This window comes from Caretta caretta, chromosome 16 (genome assembly GCF_965140235.1).
Source record: "Caretta caretta isolate rCarCar2 chromosome 16, rCarCar1.hap1, whole genome shotgun sequence".
In the NCBI taxonomy this organism is placed as follows: domain Eukaryota; kingdom Metazoa; phylum Chordata; order Testudines; family Cheloniidae; genus Caretta; species Caretta caretta.
In genome coordinates this window covers 13,517,608-13,532,296 of record NC_134221.1, presented here as the reverse complement: position 1 = coordinate 13,532,296, position 14,689 = coordinate 13,517,608, and the positions used below count along the sequence as shown (strand labels likewise).

The following is a 14,689-nucleotide window of genomic DNA, read 5'->3' as shown; positions in this document are numbered from 1 at the left end:
GTGTTAGCAAGTTACACATTATCTGTGTGCGAGGGACAGACACTACTGCCTGGGCTGGCCAACAAAGAGGTACATACCATGCTGAGTAAGTGCCTGTTCTAGTGGGGATACCACGCTAGAAGGGGATTTCAACCGGATGACGTTATTGGTGACCGAGAATGCCAGCTTTACTGTCTGGATCAGCAGCTGGCCCTGGCCCAGTGACTCATCGCTGTGTTGCCAAACAGAAACCAAAAGGAATACATTAAAATCAACTCAAATGATGCTAATGAGCTGTACAGTATTCAAATAGCAAATTCAGTATCCTGTGGTCCTATCATGCAAGAGCAAAGGTTGTAAGAGAACTCCACTTACTCTCACTTATCATGTAACTGTTGCAATATAATGCAAAAAACTACTGCAGAACCAATCTTGAGTTTATAATAGTAGCACAAGGGCCTGAGAGTGTTTCTGTTCTAAACCCTTGTCTTTGGGGTGCATAACTGTGATTTTACTTCTTACCTAGGTTGGAGTTAAATTAGCTCATAAGTTTTTAAGTTTGAGGAGTGCAAAAAGCAGTTTTCAGACAGATCCAATAACCCAAAAAATTTAAAACTCTTGTGTCGTCCATTATTGCCGAGGAGTAGGAGGAGGGAGATTAAAACCAACAAAAATTAAGCTAAAAACTTATCAGACAAAAAAAAGTTGTTGAAATACAGTTAAGGTTGAGACATAATTCACCTAAACTTTAGAAAGCAAAGACATCTGAAGTTAAGATTCCTCCACCCACAGTAACTCTCTCCCCATATCGTGCTCACCCTCCAATGAGAGTTTCACCTGTTTCTGCATGAAACATAAACCCACCCTTTAGAGTACATTTTTTTCTCCTATGATGGCTTTTTAAAAGCAGAAACCTCCACTGGCTGTTAGCACATTTATGCAGCATGAGAAGTCTCTTGTAACTGTTGTACTCCCCAAGGTTCTAAACTCTGCTGTCTATATCAGTGGACGTTAGAGGATCCACATGGCCTTTGGTTTCACAGTAGATGTTCAAATTGGCAAGGGGCTGTTTCTACCATTAGTCTCACTTATAAGGAGTCCAAACCAGTCAGACAAAGAAAAAACTGGTTCTGAATTTTATTAACCTTTTTAACCCTTATTAAAGTTCATCTGTTTAGGGACCAACTTTTTAGAGATTAATGCCACAATCTCCCAACAGATCTCACCTCCTCCTAACAAGTCCAGGCTCCCCCTTCCCTTTTGTTCTGGAACAAAGCAGAGGTGGAAGGGATGAGCCTTAAAACCTCCTAACCCTTTTCATCACAACCTATCTTTAGGGGTGAGCAGGCATGTTAAGATGGGAATGGTCATGGCAAGGAAATAGGAAGATGAGGTTGCTATACATGGGGCAGAGGGTCACTCAGTGTCTCACAGTGAAACTGGAAGTAGGGTCACACAGTTTTGGGTGGTGGCTAGATGGGATCTCAGTATGAAGACCAATATTTCCCCTGAGCTGGACAGCTGCTTTAGGAGCTGCTTAGTTTGGGACAAAGAGGGACCAAAGGTCCCCTGCTGTAACAGGACCCAACTCCTCCGCTGTCTGTGGTGATTTACTTGAGATCTCCTTCAGGCAACAGGCAGAGCTTATAACCTCTTCAAATCCCTAACTAGTTCCTCTTATGAAACTCTGCAGATACATGCCATGTTACCTACAACTGCCACAAAGCCTGTCACAGAAATCATCTTATACTTAAAGCCTTAAAATCTGACCCTTCGTCATTACGAGCTTTTCCACTTCAGCTTGTTAGTAACAGTCTTGTGTGTCAGTTCTAACTGAAAATTAGCATGTAAAACAAATGTGAAGTTTTCAGACCAACCCATTTTTCAGTTATGAAAAGACAAAACAAGTTGTAACAATTTTGAGTCCCCTTCTTTATTTCTTCAGACTCCCATAACTAAGAAACTAACCTCAAAACTTTGCTAAAAGATTCTACTATGCAAAGAGAGTATGGAGAAGAAATTTCAGGAAGAAAGGAAAATTTACAGAAAGTTACACAGAGCAGAGCCAAGTTCAAGATCAGACTTATAATGGCAGCTGTTACAATCTGAACGATAGAGTTATTACTGTGTCTGGATAATTCCATGAAAACAAGGAGGCAATTCAGAATTGAAACGGATGCTTTATCCTTAACCCATCCTACCATGCCAACGTCATGTATGTTTCAAATTATGGGTGATCTTACGTATTACAAAGGCTATAATACACAGGGACAAGAGGATGAGCTAGTCTTCATCATAAGTCAGACACTGCATGTTATCTGAACATAAGGGTTTTTTGGAAGGGTGGGGGGGTTCTGGCTTGCACAACATTACACTTACTTCCACAAATCTGCAATGCGTGCAATTCCCTTGAAATTCTCCAATGAGTGAGTATAACTGTTGGACCAAACAAGTAAAATAAATCTAAAATTTCTAAGATCATGCTACTTCATTTTTATAGAAGCAAGTCACAGGAAGCATGGAAAGGGGAAATACAGAGGCACAGCAAGGACAATTCAAGGACTAATGTATAAAAGCAAGAGTATCAAAAAGATTAAAATGTCCTTGGCATAGATGGGTAAACAAGGCCCTGGAGCACACATAACTGCTGATGCATGCTACCTTTGATACAGATGTAGGGTAACTGTCCAAATAGCTATGTGTAAGCTCAAAAGCTTGTCTCTCTAACCAACAGAAGTTGGTCCAATAAAGCTTATTTCACCCACCTTGTCCCCCTAATATCCTGGGACCAACACAACTACAACAACACTGCATACAAATAAGTGATGGTCATATTAAGGAGACGAAAGGGAGAACACTATTGGGACACTATTGTTAAGAAACTATTTTTGACTAAACCAAACTTGGCTAGGGAAAAAGAGCCAAGCTGTATAAACAGGGTGATGAGACAGCATCAGACAGCTACTGTGAAATAACCAATGATAGCACTGTCATGTGTCTCTATGACAGACCAAAGAGTTGAGGACCTCTGAATACCACTGGTGGTCTGGGAAGCAGTTGCTAGTGATCAGTGGAGAGACAGCAAGCCACACAGTTCTGGCTCTCTTCCTTTCTTCCTGAATGTGCAGAGGAGAGGAGGACTACATGATAAAGCAGTATGTGCAGAGGGGCAGGTGGCAGGAGGAGCAGAACAGACAGGATGGGCAGATGAAACGAAGAGCCAAAGCAAGCAGCTTGATTAACTTTCTTCACAAAGGGCAACCCACATTAAAGGCAGCTAAAATGCTTAGATACTTTCCTAATGTTACTTTTTCACATAAGCAACTGCTATACTCATGAGAGATTTTATGCTATCATGAACGGGAGAGGATGGGGTCCACAAGGTCACAATTGGAAGGGCAGGTGTCCTCTGTGCGCGTGCGCACACACACTTGAGGTCCAGACTAAGAAGTCTGAAAGCCCCTACTACAGATTATCTGTACTGCAGTCATGTGGCATCAGTCTGTGAAAAACCTCTAATTCAATATTTCTATTTGTTTTCATTGTGTTCTAGGTTCCCTCTTTCCCCAACAGATTTGTTAAAGTATCTGAAGAGTTAACTGTCCCAGACCAGAAAGGCTAAGTGGGTCCCATGAGCACACTATTAAGGGCCAGAGAGTGTTTTTCAAAGCACAGAAGGGCCTTCAGTTACACACTAATAAATAAAGGCATTTAACCATTGTTGAAGTGTTCAGCAGTAACTGTCCTGATAACTGGCTGGGGAGGAGGTTTAAGTTGTGAAGCAGCCCCAGAACTGCCTTCAGGAATCCACATATAAGAAACTGATTAATCAAGAAACCACAAGGACTTTCTAACACTGCAACTCAAGCTTTGTAATAGTTTATCAAACTAGTGGATTGTACTGGACTCAGGCATGATTTGGAGGCACGAAAATTGGAACTTTTGCTATAATTTTCCTGCCTTTTACTTCATTTGGTACTTTCATATGCTGAATCTAGTGATTTCTTTATAACAGCATTATACAAGCAAGTGTGAAACAATCAAGCTTACCGACATCTCATTTCCACAGTACAATACTCGGTTAGGCTAAGCAAAATCAGAAATGAAAAGAAACTGCAGGAATTAGGGAACGTATACAAAGAGAATAAGAAAAGGAGTACTTGTGGCACCTTAGAGACTAACCAATTTATTTGAGCATGAGCTTTCGTGAGCTACAACTCACTTCAGAAGTGAGCTGTAGCTCACGAAAGCTCATGCTCAAATAAATTGGTTAGTCTCTAAGGTGCCACAAGTACTCCTTTTCTTTTTGCAAAGACAGACTAACACGGCTGTTACTCTGAAAAGAGAATAAGCACAGCAACGGAAAGCTGTGAATAAGCAGCAGGTTCTTGGTAATTTTTTCAGAATTTTGATCAGAGATGGTTGCCCTGACTGGCAGCTCCACTGAGTCCCAGCAACATGTAACCCAGTTAAGCCACATTTCAAGTATTATTTGTAGCTGCTTTTTCCATGCAAGAGTGGAACATGCGACTCACCTACAGGACTGCGAGGCCATGACCATATCAATGGTGTCCACACCGATGCCCATGATGTTAATGACAGCCTGTCCTGCTTCCGTGTTGGCCAGGCTGAAGATGCATAAGGACTGCAGGCTTGGAGCACTGCTACAAGACAAGAACACAGACAATGGAAAGCAAGGAATGAAAGGAAAGGTTCTCTGCCTGATCTGATACACTCAGCATGTATCAGTGCCAGCATCAGCCCAAACACTACAGGGATGAGCACATTAGAAATGCGCAAGATAGAAAGGTCCTACTGATCCACCATGCACCATGAAAGTGAACACAAAGTAACTTCTTCCAAATTCTATACCACTCCCTCACTTCATCTCTCCCCCATTCTCCAATATGTTAGGTTCAAACCCTCAGAGTGGGCACACCAACCAGAGAAGTGGATGGCAGTCTAATGGGCCCTGGAATGTGCACATCTGCAGCAATATAAAATTAAGTCTGTTTCCTTCCCCTCATCAGCGGGGATGACCATCTGGGTTTGCCCTCTCTCCCACCCCTTTCTGCATTTCCCTGGGCTCAGCGTAAGCAAGGGGGCACCAACACTACAAAGCAGCACACTATACCCTTGCCAGTTTAATATTTCACATTCTAGGTTGCAAACAAAAGAACAGTGACTGAGATCTTCTACACTGTAAATGGGGCTGTTGCATATATAGTGATGTATGAAATTCACTTCCCCCTTACCCGCTGTGAGGATCCATTTCAGGGCAGAGATTCAGAATAGCATGGATGAGCTGCAGGATTAGGCACCCTGAAAAGCAGGAAGAATGGATTTAGTCTTCAGAGAGAACAGTTGTTGAGCTCAGAAGAGATAGGTACCATTACATTATAAAGTATAAATCCAAGTGCTCACTGAGCCATTTATAATGAAAGGGAAAAAAAACAGAGAAAGACACATTCTCTCTAGACAGAGTTCAACTTTGCTTCCCTTGAAGAGCTATCCTTACCAATTCGTTCTCTGACTCCATGGGAGTGATAGCGCCATTTGTGGTAGTTTGGTAACATTTCCTTCAGCACAAACACAATGCAGGGCATTAGCCCTTGGCTCTGGGTGCTGCCAAGTTGTCCCTAGAAAAAGCAGCAACATTACAGTTCCGATTCTAATTCAAAGGTGTGAAATCTTTGGTTGGAAGACATTTAATGCTCACACTCCAAAGACAGAAATAGGGGCCAGAACAGTTCTGCCAGCAGTACAGCGCAATGCAGCATGGGGACAGAGGTTTATGAGCAATTTCTATTCTCTTGCACTCAAAGCAAGTGAAGATCAGAGGTGTTAGGGATCTCTAGAAGACGAAAAGCAGCAAAGAGCTTTCCTTTCCTGCTTACACAGAGCCATGTTAATGGGATTTGGAAGAGACTGAGCACTCCCGCCACCCTGATTGGGGAGCGAGTGCAATTTGCAACTTGAAGATGATTGTTGGGAAGACCAAAACATGGGAAAAGCAGGAGCCTCAGCACAAAAGGCGGGTATGTTGTCAAGTGCATACCAGAGGTGGCCCACCCAAGGGAACCTCATACATTCAGTACACACCTTTACCTCATCTTCACCCTCATCAGCTCGTAGTAATCTATTGCTGCCTGAAAATGTAGGAGCACTGCAGAAACACTTACACGGACAAGAGTTGTGACCAAGTGTAGGAAGGAGATGGTGACACCATACTCGCCCTGAGGCTGTTCCACGCTCATCAACAGGTTTCCATAGCCCCCAGCATTCATTCCCTCTGCACTGTGGAAGGAGTGAGAGCATGCATTGTATGTACAATAGGAACCAAGCATGATGGAGAGGTGTGCGCACATGTGCAGTGGGAAGGGGGATCCCATTAACTAATACACATGGGGGAATGATCCTGAGTAGAGAAAAGATGACTCACCAAGCTCAGGACAAATCACCCTTGCACTTAAGAAGTATTTTACTTCTCCTTAAGGGCAGTATCTTGTATTTTATATGTCTGATTAATCTTGCTTCTGCTGCAAAGCTAAGCACATTTATGATCAGAGGGTGTGTCTAAATGTAGTATTTTCTACTTATAGAAAATATAAGGAGCTCAAACACTTTACAGTCACATGTGATTCAGTGGAACTGAATTTAGAATAAGGATTTTTCCAGTTTATTATGTAAGAATGGAACATTAGGTGTCTGGATTTTAGAAGGTTTGGAATTCACACTAATGAAACACTTACTCATATGGCATATCATCAAGGGAAGCAAAGGCACAAGAGAAAACTGAATTACCTGATCATGTGACTCATAATGGAAACTGGATTGGCAACAAATGGTAAGAACCCCGTGTGGTGAAGGTCAGTCCAAACCTAGAAGAGGAGAGAGCAGTTTATATATCTATATATATATCTATCTATATCTCCATCCATTTCAGAAAAATCAGAAGGTATACCCTCACCTTAGCTGGCATGCGGGCAGCCAATACAGTCAAACAATTGACACAAGAAGCAATAACATCCACTGGGGGAGAGATCACACTTGTTAACCTAGGAAAAACCCAGAGTATTATATATAAAATCTTCAGAACTTAGATCTGGTCTACACAGTTTTTATACTGGTATAGAGAGGTTGTGATTTCTCTGTGGAAATAGTTAACTCTGTACAACCCATAGCGTGGACACAGTTATATAGGTGCCTTATACTGGTAAAGAGTATTCCCCTTCCCTTCAGGGATAGCTATATCAGGTGCCATTGCATCCACATTAGGGAGAGTTGTACTGTTATATCATTATAGTTAAAGCAATACAACGGTTGTGTGTAGGCAAGGTGGTCTAGTGGTCTAAACACAGGACATGAAGGCAGGAACTCCAGAATTCTAATCCCAGCTCTGCGACAGACTTCCTAAATAGCCTTTGGTAAAATTTGTTGTTGACCATTTTTCCCATTTCTAGCAACTTCAGGGGTGCCTTAGCTGTCACTGCCAGTCAGCTACTTACCTCTGTAACAGCATGTAGATCCGTGATGTGATCGGCAGAAGACAATCTGCTATCGACACATCAGTGCTGATGACCTTGTGAACCAGGTCAATGACTGGCTTGACCCTCTGGCAGTGCTGAATCACATCTGGATAAAGAAAACTAGTATTACAATCTGGAGAGATGCAAAAGTAGCATTACTCTCTCTCTCCACTCCTTGGATGATCTACTATGATCTCTACAAGAGAGGTCCTAACCTTCAGTAAGTTACTTCTCAGATTACTCCGCAACTCTAATGAAGGGAACGTCTACTTTCCAGGGTACAATACAGTAATTGATTAAACTGGGACCATGTCCCTCAAATGACCAATGACAGAAATGTGAGGGGGGGTAATATTTTAAAAGGTTCATGCTCATTTTTCTCTCATCTTAAATATGCCCAGCTCCCTATAAGCGCTTACCACCTCCTGATATCGTTTATGGAGGCAGTATGATACAAAAAATGAAACCTTTCCACCTCCTGCTGTATTTGACTCTCTCCTCTCTCTCCTACTTTCTTTCTCTCCTTTCTTCCTCCTCCTATCTCTCCAGTTCTCCTTACTCCTCTTCTCTAGCATTTGCTTCCCTCCCCTTGTCACAGTCACCAATGTGGTGCTAGACTCAGCCACAACGCCCTTCTGCAACATTCAGTGGCAGACTGTTCCAGTGGAAGTGGAGAATGTGCCTAGGACCCGTTTCAATCCCACTGAAATTACTCGGTTTTTTTCATCTTATGTTAATGTTACTAATACGTCACACTCCTCTCTCCCCCATAACATCCACCCCAATTCCCCTCTTGCCTCACCCGCTGTCGATACAACATGGAGCAGCATCTCAATTTCGCAGGTGAACAATGTCCAGCTGCTGTAGGAATATTCCCATCGTACTAAGTATGCCCGGTCATCCAGCATCACCTGACCCACTGTTCCCTGAGGTATTCGTAGGTTTGTCTGGCCCAGCCCTAAGGGAGGGGGAGGAAAAAGTGAAACAAAAACAAAGTCAGGAGCTTCCGAATGTGATAAGAAGCCAGTCTTCACAATTAAAACCTGTAAGCAATTTGGTTAATAAAAGACTAGATCTGAAAGTGTTCCAAGGGTGAATGAACCCACCATATTTCCTTACCCAGGGGATAGAGAAGCTTTGGCACCTGCCTTCTCCAAAGGGTGCCATCTTCATGTGAGATCACATCAGGAGGCTTGTGTTTGTACAACTCAATGTAGAAGGACATTTTATCCAGGAAACTGTACACCTGCAAACGGAGAGAACTACAGAATACAGCTAGAGAACTAGAGCGTTCTAAGGAACTATTAAGCCAGGCCATTTCTAGGGATAGGTAAGTTTACTTGAAATGCACAGTCTCCTTCCAACATGCCAACTCTTACTGAAGCAGAAATACCAACATCCTGTCCCCATGGAATTGCCCAAATAACTTCTCTCTGAACTACTGAATCAGGAAGACAGGAACTAATTACAAGTAAAGCACTAAAAGATAGCATCCTGACACAAGGGAATTGTCACAACCTATGAGTAGTGCTTCAGTTTTGGGTTCTGGCAAAGTGGCTCCCATAAAGTTGCAATGAAATCCTTGCTTCCCCAGTTTATCATCTGGTGTCTAAATTACTTGGAACTCTTGTCTACTGATTGCACGTCATAAAACAGCAACTGAGTTATACTCAGAACTTTGTTTTTTGTGTTAGCCTCCCTGAACCATCCTATTAATCATCAGAGCAGGAGGTAGTTACAAAGCATAAAATACGTTTGAGGCCCAAGCAACATTACTCTACAATGCCACGTGGGAGACCTGGGTTCAGTTCCTATTATCTTGATCCCTAGGATTGTCAGTGCTATGAAGGCAGCAAGTTCAGTACTAGAGAGAGTGTGTGCCCTATATCATGCAACAGCAACCCTTCTGGCAGGCTCAGAAGAAAGTCCTGTCCAGACCTCTTTGGCCAAAAGGTTGATGGTTGTTACCCAAGGCGTCAAGGATTGGATGTGTGTACAAAGCAAAAGGAGAGGGTCAGACACAATGTTCCTTTTCTGTGCAGATATAAACTGTCTGCCAGATTTCAGGCCGGGTTCCATACCTTTTTTGCAGTAGATTTATCCGATACAAGGGCTTTGAGCAGCTGCAGAAGAGGAGAAAGAAGATGTGGGAACATCCCACACACACTGTCCAGGATAATACCCAGACCTGCGGTTGGCTCCTGGCCGTGGGGAGACAAAAGAAAAACTGTTACTAAACAAAAAATGATCAACATGATTCTTCTGCCGGGTCAATGCAGCAAAGCAACTTTAGCAAGGGATGTGCTTAGAGCTCCTGCTGCTGGAACATTCGTGTTGCATCTACAAATCCTAGCATCCAAAGGTTTAGAGAAAAAACAACATTCAACTATTTGAATCATTCATTGACCCTTAGTGAAAAGTTAAACTTCTCAGATTAACAAAGCAAATTCCCAGTAAATCTCATCAGAGCCAGGTGGCGATGAGAGATGCCTGGTTTCCGCTATTTCCTGCCTCTTGTTGTTAAACGTTAAGCAAATGGCTCCATTCAAAAGACCACTAATTTCATCTCTATGGAACATACACCTACTATTAAGCATGAACAAAAGTATCACTCCAGCCCTTAGTTTTGCTGTGATGCGCAACTAGTGTTAATAACCCTGGGTGAGAGAGAGTGCCTGTTATAATGTTATATATAATGTTATATATATATATATAAGCTGTAGCTCACGAAAGCTCATGCTCAAATAAATTGGTTAGTCTCTAAGGTGCCACAAGTACTCCTTTTCTTTTTGCGAATACAGACTAACACGGCTGTTCCTCTGAAACCTGTTATAATGTAGGAAGGTGAAATGGAAATGGATGAGCAAATCTGTAATGAAGCATGATTAAAGGTTTTATGCAAGGGAAACTGACTTTTAATCTCTGACACCACTACATCTCAGCCATTTCCGTGACAAGAGCAATATCAGCACACAGTGTTGTTCTAGCATTTAATTCTCCTGTAGCTGATTGCAATCGGAAGCAAATGTTCACCCACACAATCCCAGCCATACCTTAAATTACCATGTAAATTACAACTTGTTTCAGGATCAGCAGTGCAGCCACAGACTGTACCTTAACAGGATGGGGGGAGGGGCTAAGGGCAAGCCATATAAGAGATGCAAATGGAAACTAGCTCTACAAGCCCTGCTAGAAACTACAACCAGGGCAATATCAACACCCCATTTCTTTCTTAAAAGGGCATATTTCAACTGGGTATGCAAGCAAGCAGGAAAGGCCAAAGAAGTCCCAATGTACTCACAGTCCTCCAGAAGAGCTGGGGAATGCTGGAAGCCGCTAGAACTTCACAGGCTGAATCAATGATGTCCTTCAAAGGAAAGGGGGTGGGGAGAAATGAAAATTACTTTATACTTGACAGTTTCCTTCCAAACCAAGTCTTGTCACCTCCTTTGGAATCCAGGGTTCAAAACAGTAACATCTGTGATGCTGGCAGACCAAGTGCGAGCTCATGCCAAACTTCCAGGCCATTCACTTGTGTATTAGTGCAGATTACAGTGGTTCTTAATTGTATAAGTATGTATTTGAGGTTTACACTTCATGGAAACTATGGGATGTTACATGTATTGTTTTCACTTATCTGCATCCTGTTACAATGTAATAGCAAATATTTACATTGTATATACTCCTGTAATTAAATAACCCATCAAATGAGAAAAAAGCTTTGTGTAATGCAGATGAAGAACTTTAGCAGGAAAATACTAATCTGTGTGCATTTGAAGGCAAGTGGTCATTGTGTGTGATGATCAGAGATCAAAGACTCTAAATGCACTCGACTCTCTCCACCAATTAAAGAAAGAGCACAGTGTCTGCTTATTTTCTGTGAAAAGAAGCTGTAAGTATGGATTCAGGGAAAGAGCTGGGATCTCTAGACCGTTTGGACTATGACAGGGAATGGTACCTGATGCAGAGATCCAGAGCAATATGGGTAACCTGAAAAGACTTTTGGGAAACTAGCAGTTTATTACATCTCTACCACCATTTGGAATTAAAGACTGTGACTCACTCACCTAAATATATATTTCACCTGCTTTAGCCTCTCAGTAATGCATTTCCTTTTCTTAACCAATAAACCTATAGTTAGTTTACTACAAAATTAGCTACTAGCGTTGTCTTTGGTGTGAGAACTAGAATGCAACTTGACCTGAGTGAGTGACTGGTCTCTGGGGACTGGAAGTAACTTGGATATTTGTGATTTTTTACATAAGTGACCATATATCACTAAGTCCAGTTTGTCTGGGTGGCAAGATAGATTGTCTGTGACTTCACTGTAAGACTGTTACAGTGATCCAAGAGTTCACATTTGGTACTGAGTTGAAGTAATTTAATTACAGAACGTACCACCAGTTTGGTGTCTGTGTCCTGCTTTTGACATTCAGCCCTGAGGCAGGCACCCACAGTTGTGAGCCACTACAAACAGTGTGGCAACAGTCATTCCCTAAATTGGAACTGCACACCCTAAGCTAAATAGGAGAAAATACACAAGCCAATTTTACCCAAATACACATCAACTCTCTCTAAAACCACACTCACTGCCAATGAACTGACTGGCATGGGATATGGTAAATCTGTTATGGAAGTAATAGAGAGTATACTGTCCTCCACACCCTAGGAGCTCAGTGCCATTATGATATATCTTATCCCCATTTCCTTCTGACCAATACTCCAGCATTTGCTCTGAAACCATTAGCCCATCAAAATGTAAGAAACACTACTCTGTATCTTTAATCAGTACCCAGCAGAGATGTTGACCGTTTTCAGAGTTGGAAGAACCATAAAGCTTGTGTTATGCATTTGGAGTAAAACACAGTGGGCCGCACTTTCAGAACGGTCTACCTAAATCGTGCAGTGGATACAATCTCAAACACAGAATTTGCACCCAGAGTACAGGTGGCCAGTTTTTGAATGTTAGATTATGATAGGTTATAATAAATAAGATAAGGGACACAATGAGCCTTTGACACTTACCTGCTGATTGCCTAACGTATGTAATTCCAGCGAGGTCAGAACAAAGGAAAGCAGCCCATAAATACACATGCAAGCTGTGCTGGCAGTACACTGTAATGCAAAAGACAGGTGAGTGAGTGATGGTGGAGACTATAAACCCTATTCAAGAACCAGGTATAGTTCATTACAGAACACATGCAACAGCCCTCAGTTTCCTTAGCACATCATGGACGTGTGTCTCTGAGCCACTGTCCCTTTCTGCAGGTATATAAGAGAGTGGATCACCAGCTTCACAGCTCCCCACCTCGGGCACTAGCCCATGTATCTATGGGAAGACAGCAGGTAGTGAAGTGCCACACAAAACCACCTACATTTTTATGAGTCAATCTGTCTAAAGCCACCCTGCCCCGCCCCACCCCGGCCGAGAATCCTCTTCAAAACAATCATATCAAGAAACACTCAATGGTCAGAAAAATGGGAGGGCTCTCCTTCCACCAGTGTATGGCTGACTGACAGCTACTGGAGCTTTGGAATAGTTTATTCTTGTAAATGACAGTGTCTGCTAAAACTGTGGAAAATGGTGTCAGAAGCCAAAAGCTGCAACTGCTGCATCTGTGGAGTCAACTTAATAAACAAGATAAGTATAATAGTACAGAACGCTCGTGAAGTTATAGAGTTTAGGGCCAGAAGGGACCACCAGATTATCCTCTTTGATCTTCCGTCTCTCACAGTCCACTAAACACCACACAGCTACCTCCAGACTAATCCCAACAAACAGAATCAGACCAAAACATTACACAGCCCTTAGGAGACTAAGCAAAATTATTGTGTTCCACAGGCACAGAACAGGAGGGACCCAAGATGCATCAATGCACAAGGCTCTTGAAATGTTGAGACACACATACAGATAGATATAAAGAGCAGATTTTCCAATCACTGGCCAGATCTGGACCTTCTCCGGCCAGATCTAGTCCCAAGCAGAATGACTTGGGGAAATACATTTTTATTTTACCTTCTAAACCTACAAACACTTTGTTAACTTCCATTCTATATAGAAAAGAGCTGAAACAACAAAACTGATGTCACTTCCTGGCCAACACCTCACCAAGCGCTCTATTCAGGGCTGGAATTAGACTTACAAAAACAATGGCCTAACCAACCTACCGTCCCCCACATCTTCACACTACCAATACCATAGAGCCCCCTCACCCTGAAGAGCCTACAAACATGACAATGAGAAACTTACATTCTTCCCCCCACTGCTGAGTGATCGGAGCAGCTTTGTCAGATACTGGAATATATTCAGCTGGATAGCAGTACTTCCCATTCGCCTGATCACACTGGTCGACTCCTCTGGGGTTACTGTGTGACGGAGCAAAGCCCAGGCCAAGAGCACAGGGGCATGATGAGAGATGTCCCCTAAAGTCAGCAGCAGATGGTCCATTTCCTGCTCAGAGGACAGAACACAAGCAAAGAAATCAAGATAGACTGAAAGAAGCCCTGACCCAGCAAGCACTCAGCTGACTGAGGTTTAGCTCCAATAATCACCTAAGTCATGCAGATAAATGTCTTGTATAAAAACAAGGATCTATAGAGTTGAACAAGTTGTACTTTCAGGAAGAAACTGCTTGGCATGTTTTTTCTGTCAGGCTGATTCATACACTTTGGGGAAGGAGGTGAGAGGGTCACAAAAATAAAGGACACACAACTCTAATGAAAATAATGGATAGCCCCTTGTTTAAATTGAAGTTTGTTGTTTTGTTATAAGTGTCACAGTGAAATTATAATAAATGTGAAATTCCAGGTCAGGTGTGCAAAGATCAGTCAGAGCACGAGCAACACCAGTGGTTTCCTCCTTAACTCAATGACCTCACTGTGCTTTTCTAGCTCCCACGTATTTTCTTCCTGAAAATCTTTCAAATATACTACACCGCAGATATTTAATTTCTCCCCATTTTGATGTCCATATTAAGACCATGTCTTAGCTCCTCCCCACCCTTCCCTAAAACCTTTAGGGAAACCCTGAAGATAAACCACTTTCTTATGAGATAAATAGAAATTAATAATTCATTTCCTTCTTACTTGCCCCATATTGTACTGTAGACGTTAGTTCAGTCGATCTGCAAGCCCAGAACATCACAGACAAGTCCTGCCTACAGAGCTCTCGCAGCTCTACC

At 42.4% G+C, this 14,689-nt stretch overlaps 1 protein-coding gene across 3 annotated transcripts in view; it reads right to left on the bottom strand.

Annotated features, from left to right (window-relative positions):
- The window catches only part of NUP188 (nucleoporin 188), a 46,717-nt gene that overhangs the window by 19,892 nt on the left and 12,136 nt on the right, over positions 1-14,689 (bottom strand). Inside the window, exons 11-25 of one of the 3 annotated variants that reach the window (XM_048822471.2) lie at positions 13,759-13,959; positions 12,534-12,623; positions 10,810-10,875; positions 9,590-9,709; positions 8,628-8,754; positions 8,311-8,466; positions 7,488-7,614; positions 6,950-7,037; positions 6,784-6,860; positions 6,162-6,276; positions 5,498-5,618; positions 5,235-5,301; positions 4,515-4,643; positions 2,359-2,415; positions 78-211 (exon numbers count right to left, since the gene is read on the bottom strand). In XM_048822471.2, coding sequence (XP_048678428.2) covers positions 78-211; positions 2,359-2,415; positions 4,515-4,643; positions 5,235-5,301; positions 5,498-5,618; positions 6,162-6,276; positions 6,784-6,860; positions 6,950-7,037; positions 7,488-7,614; positions 8,311-8,466; positions 8,628-8,754; positions 9,590-9,709; positions 10,810-10,875; positions 12,534-12,623; positions 13,759-13,959 — 1,675 coding nt within the window. The remainder of the gene's footprint in view (positions 1-77; positions 212-2,358; positions 2,416-4,514; positions 4,644-5,234; positions 5,302-5,497; positions 5,619-6,161; positions 6,277-6,783; positions 6,861-6,949; positions 7,038-7,487; positions 7,615-8,310; positions 8,467-8,627; positions 8,755-9,589; positions 9,710-10,809; positions 10,876-12,533; positions 12,624-13,758; positions 13,960-14,689) is intronic. The other 2 variants (XM_048822473.2, XM_048822474.2) reach the window with 2 other exon arrangements.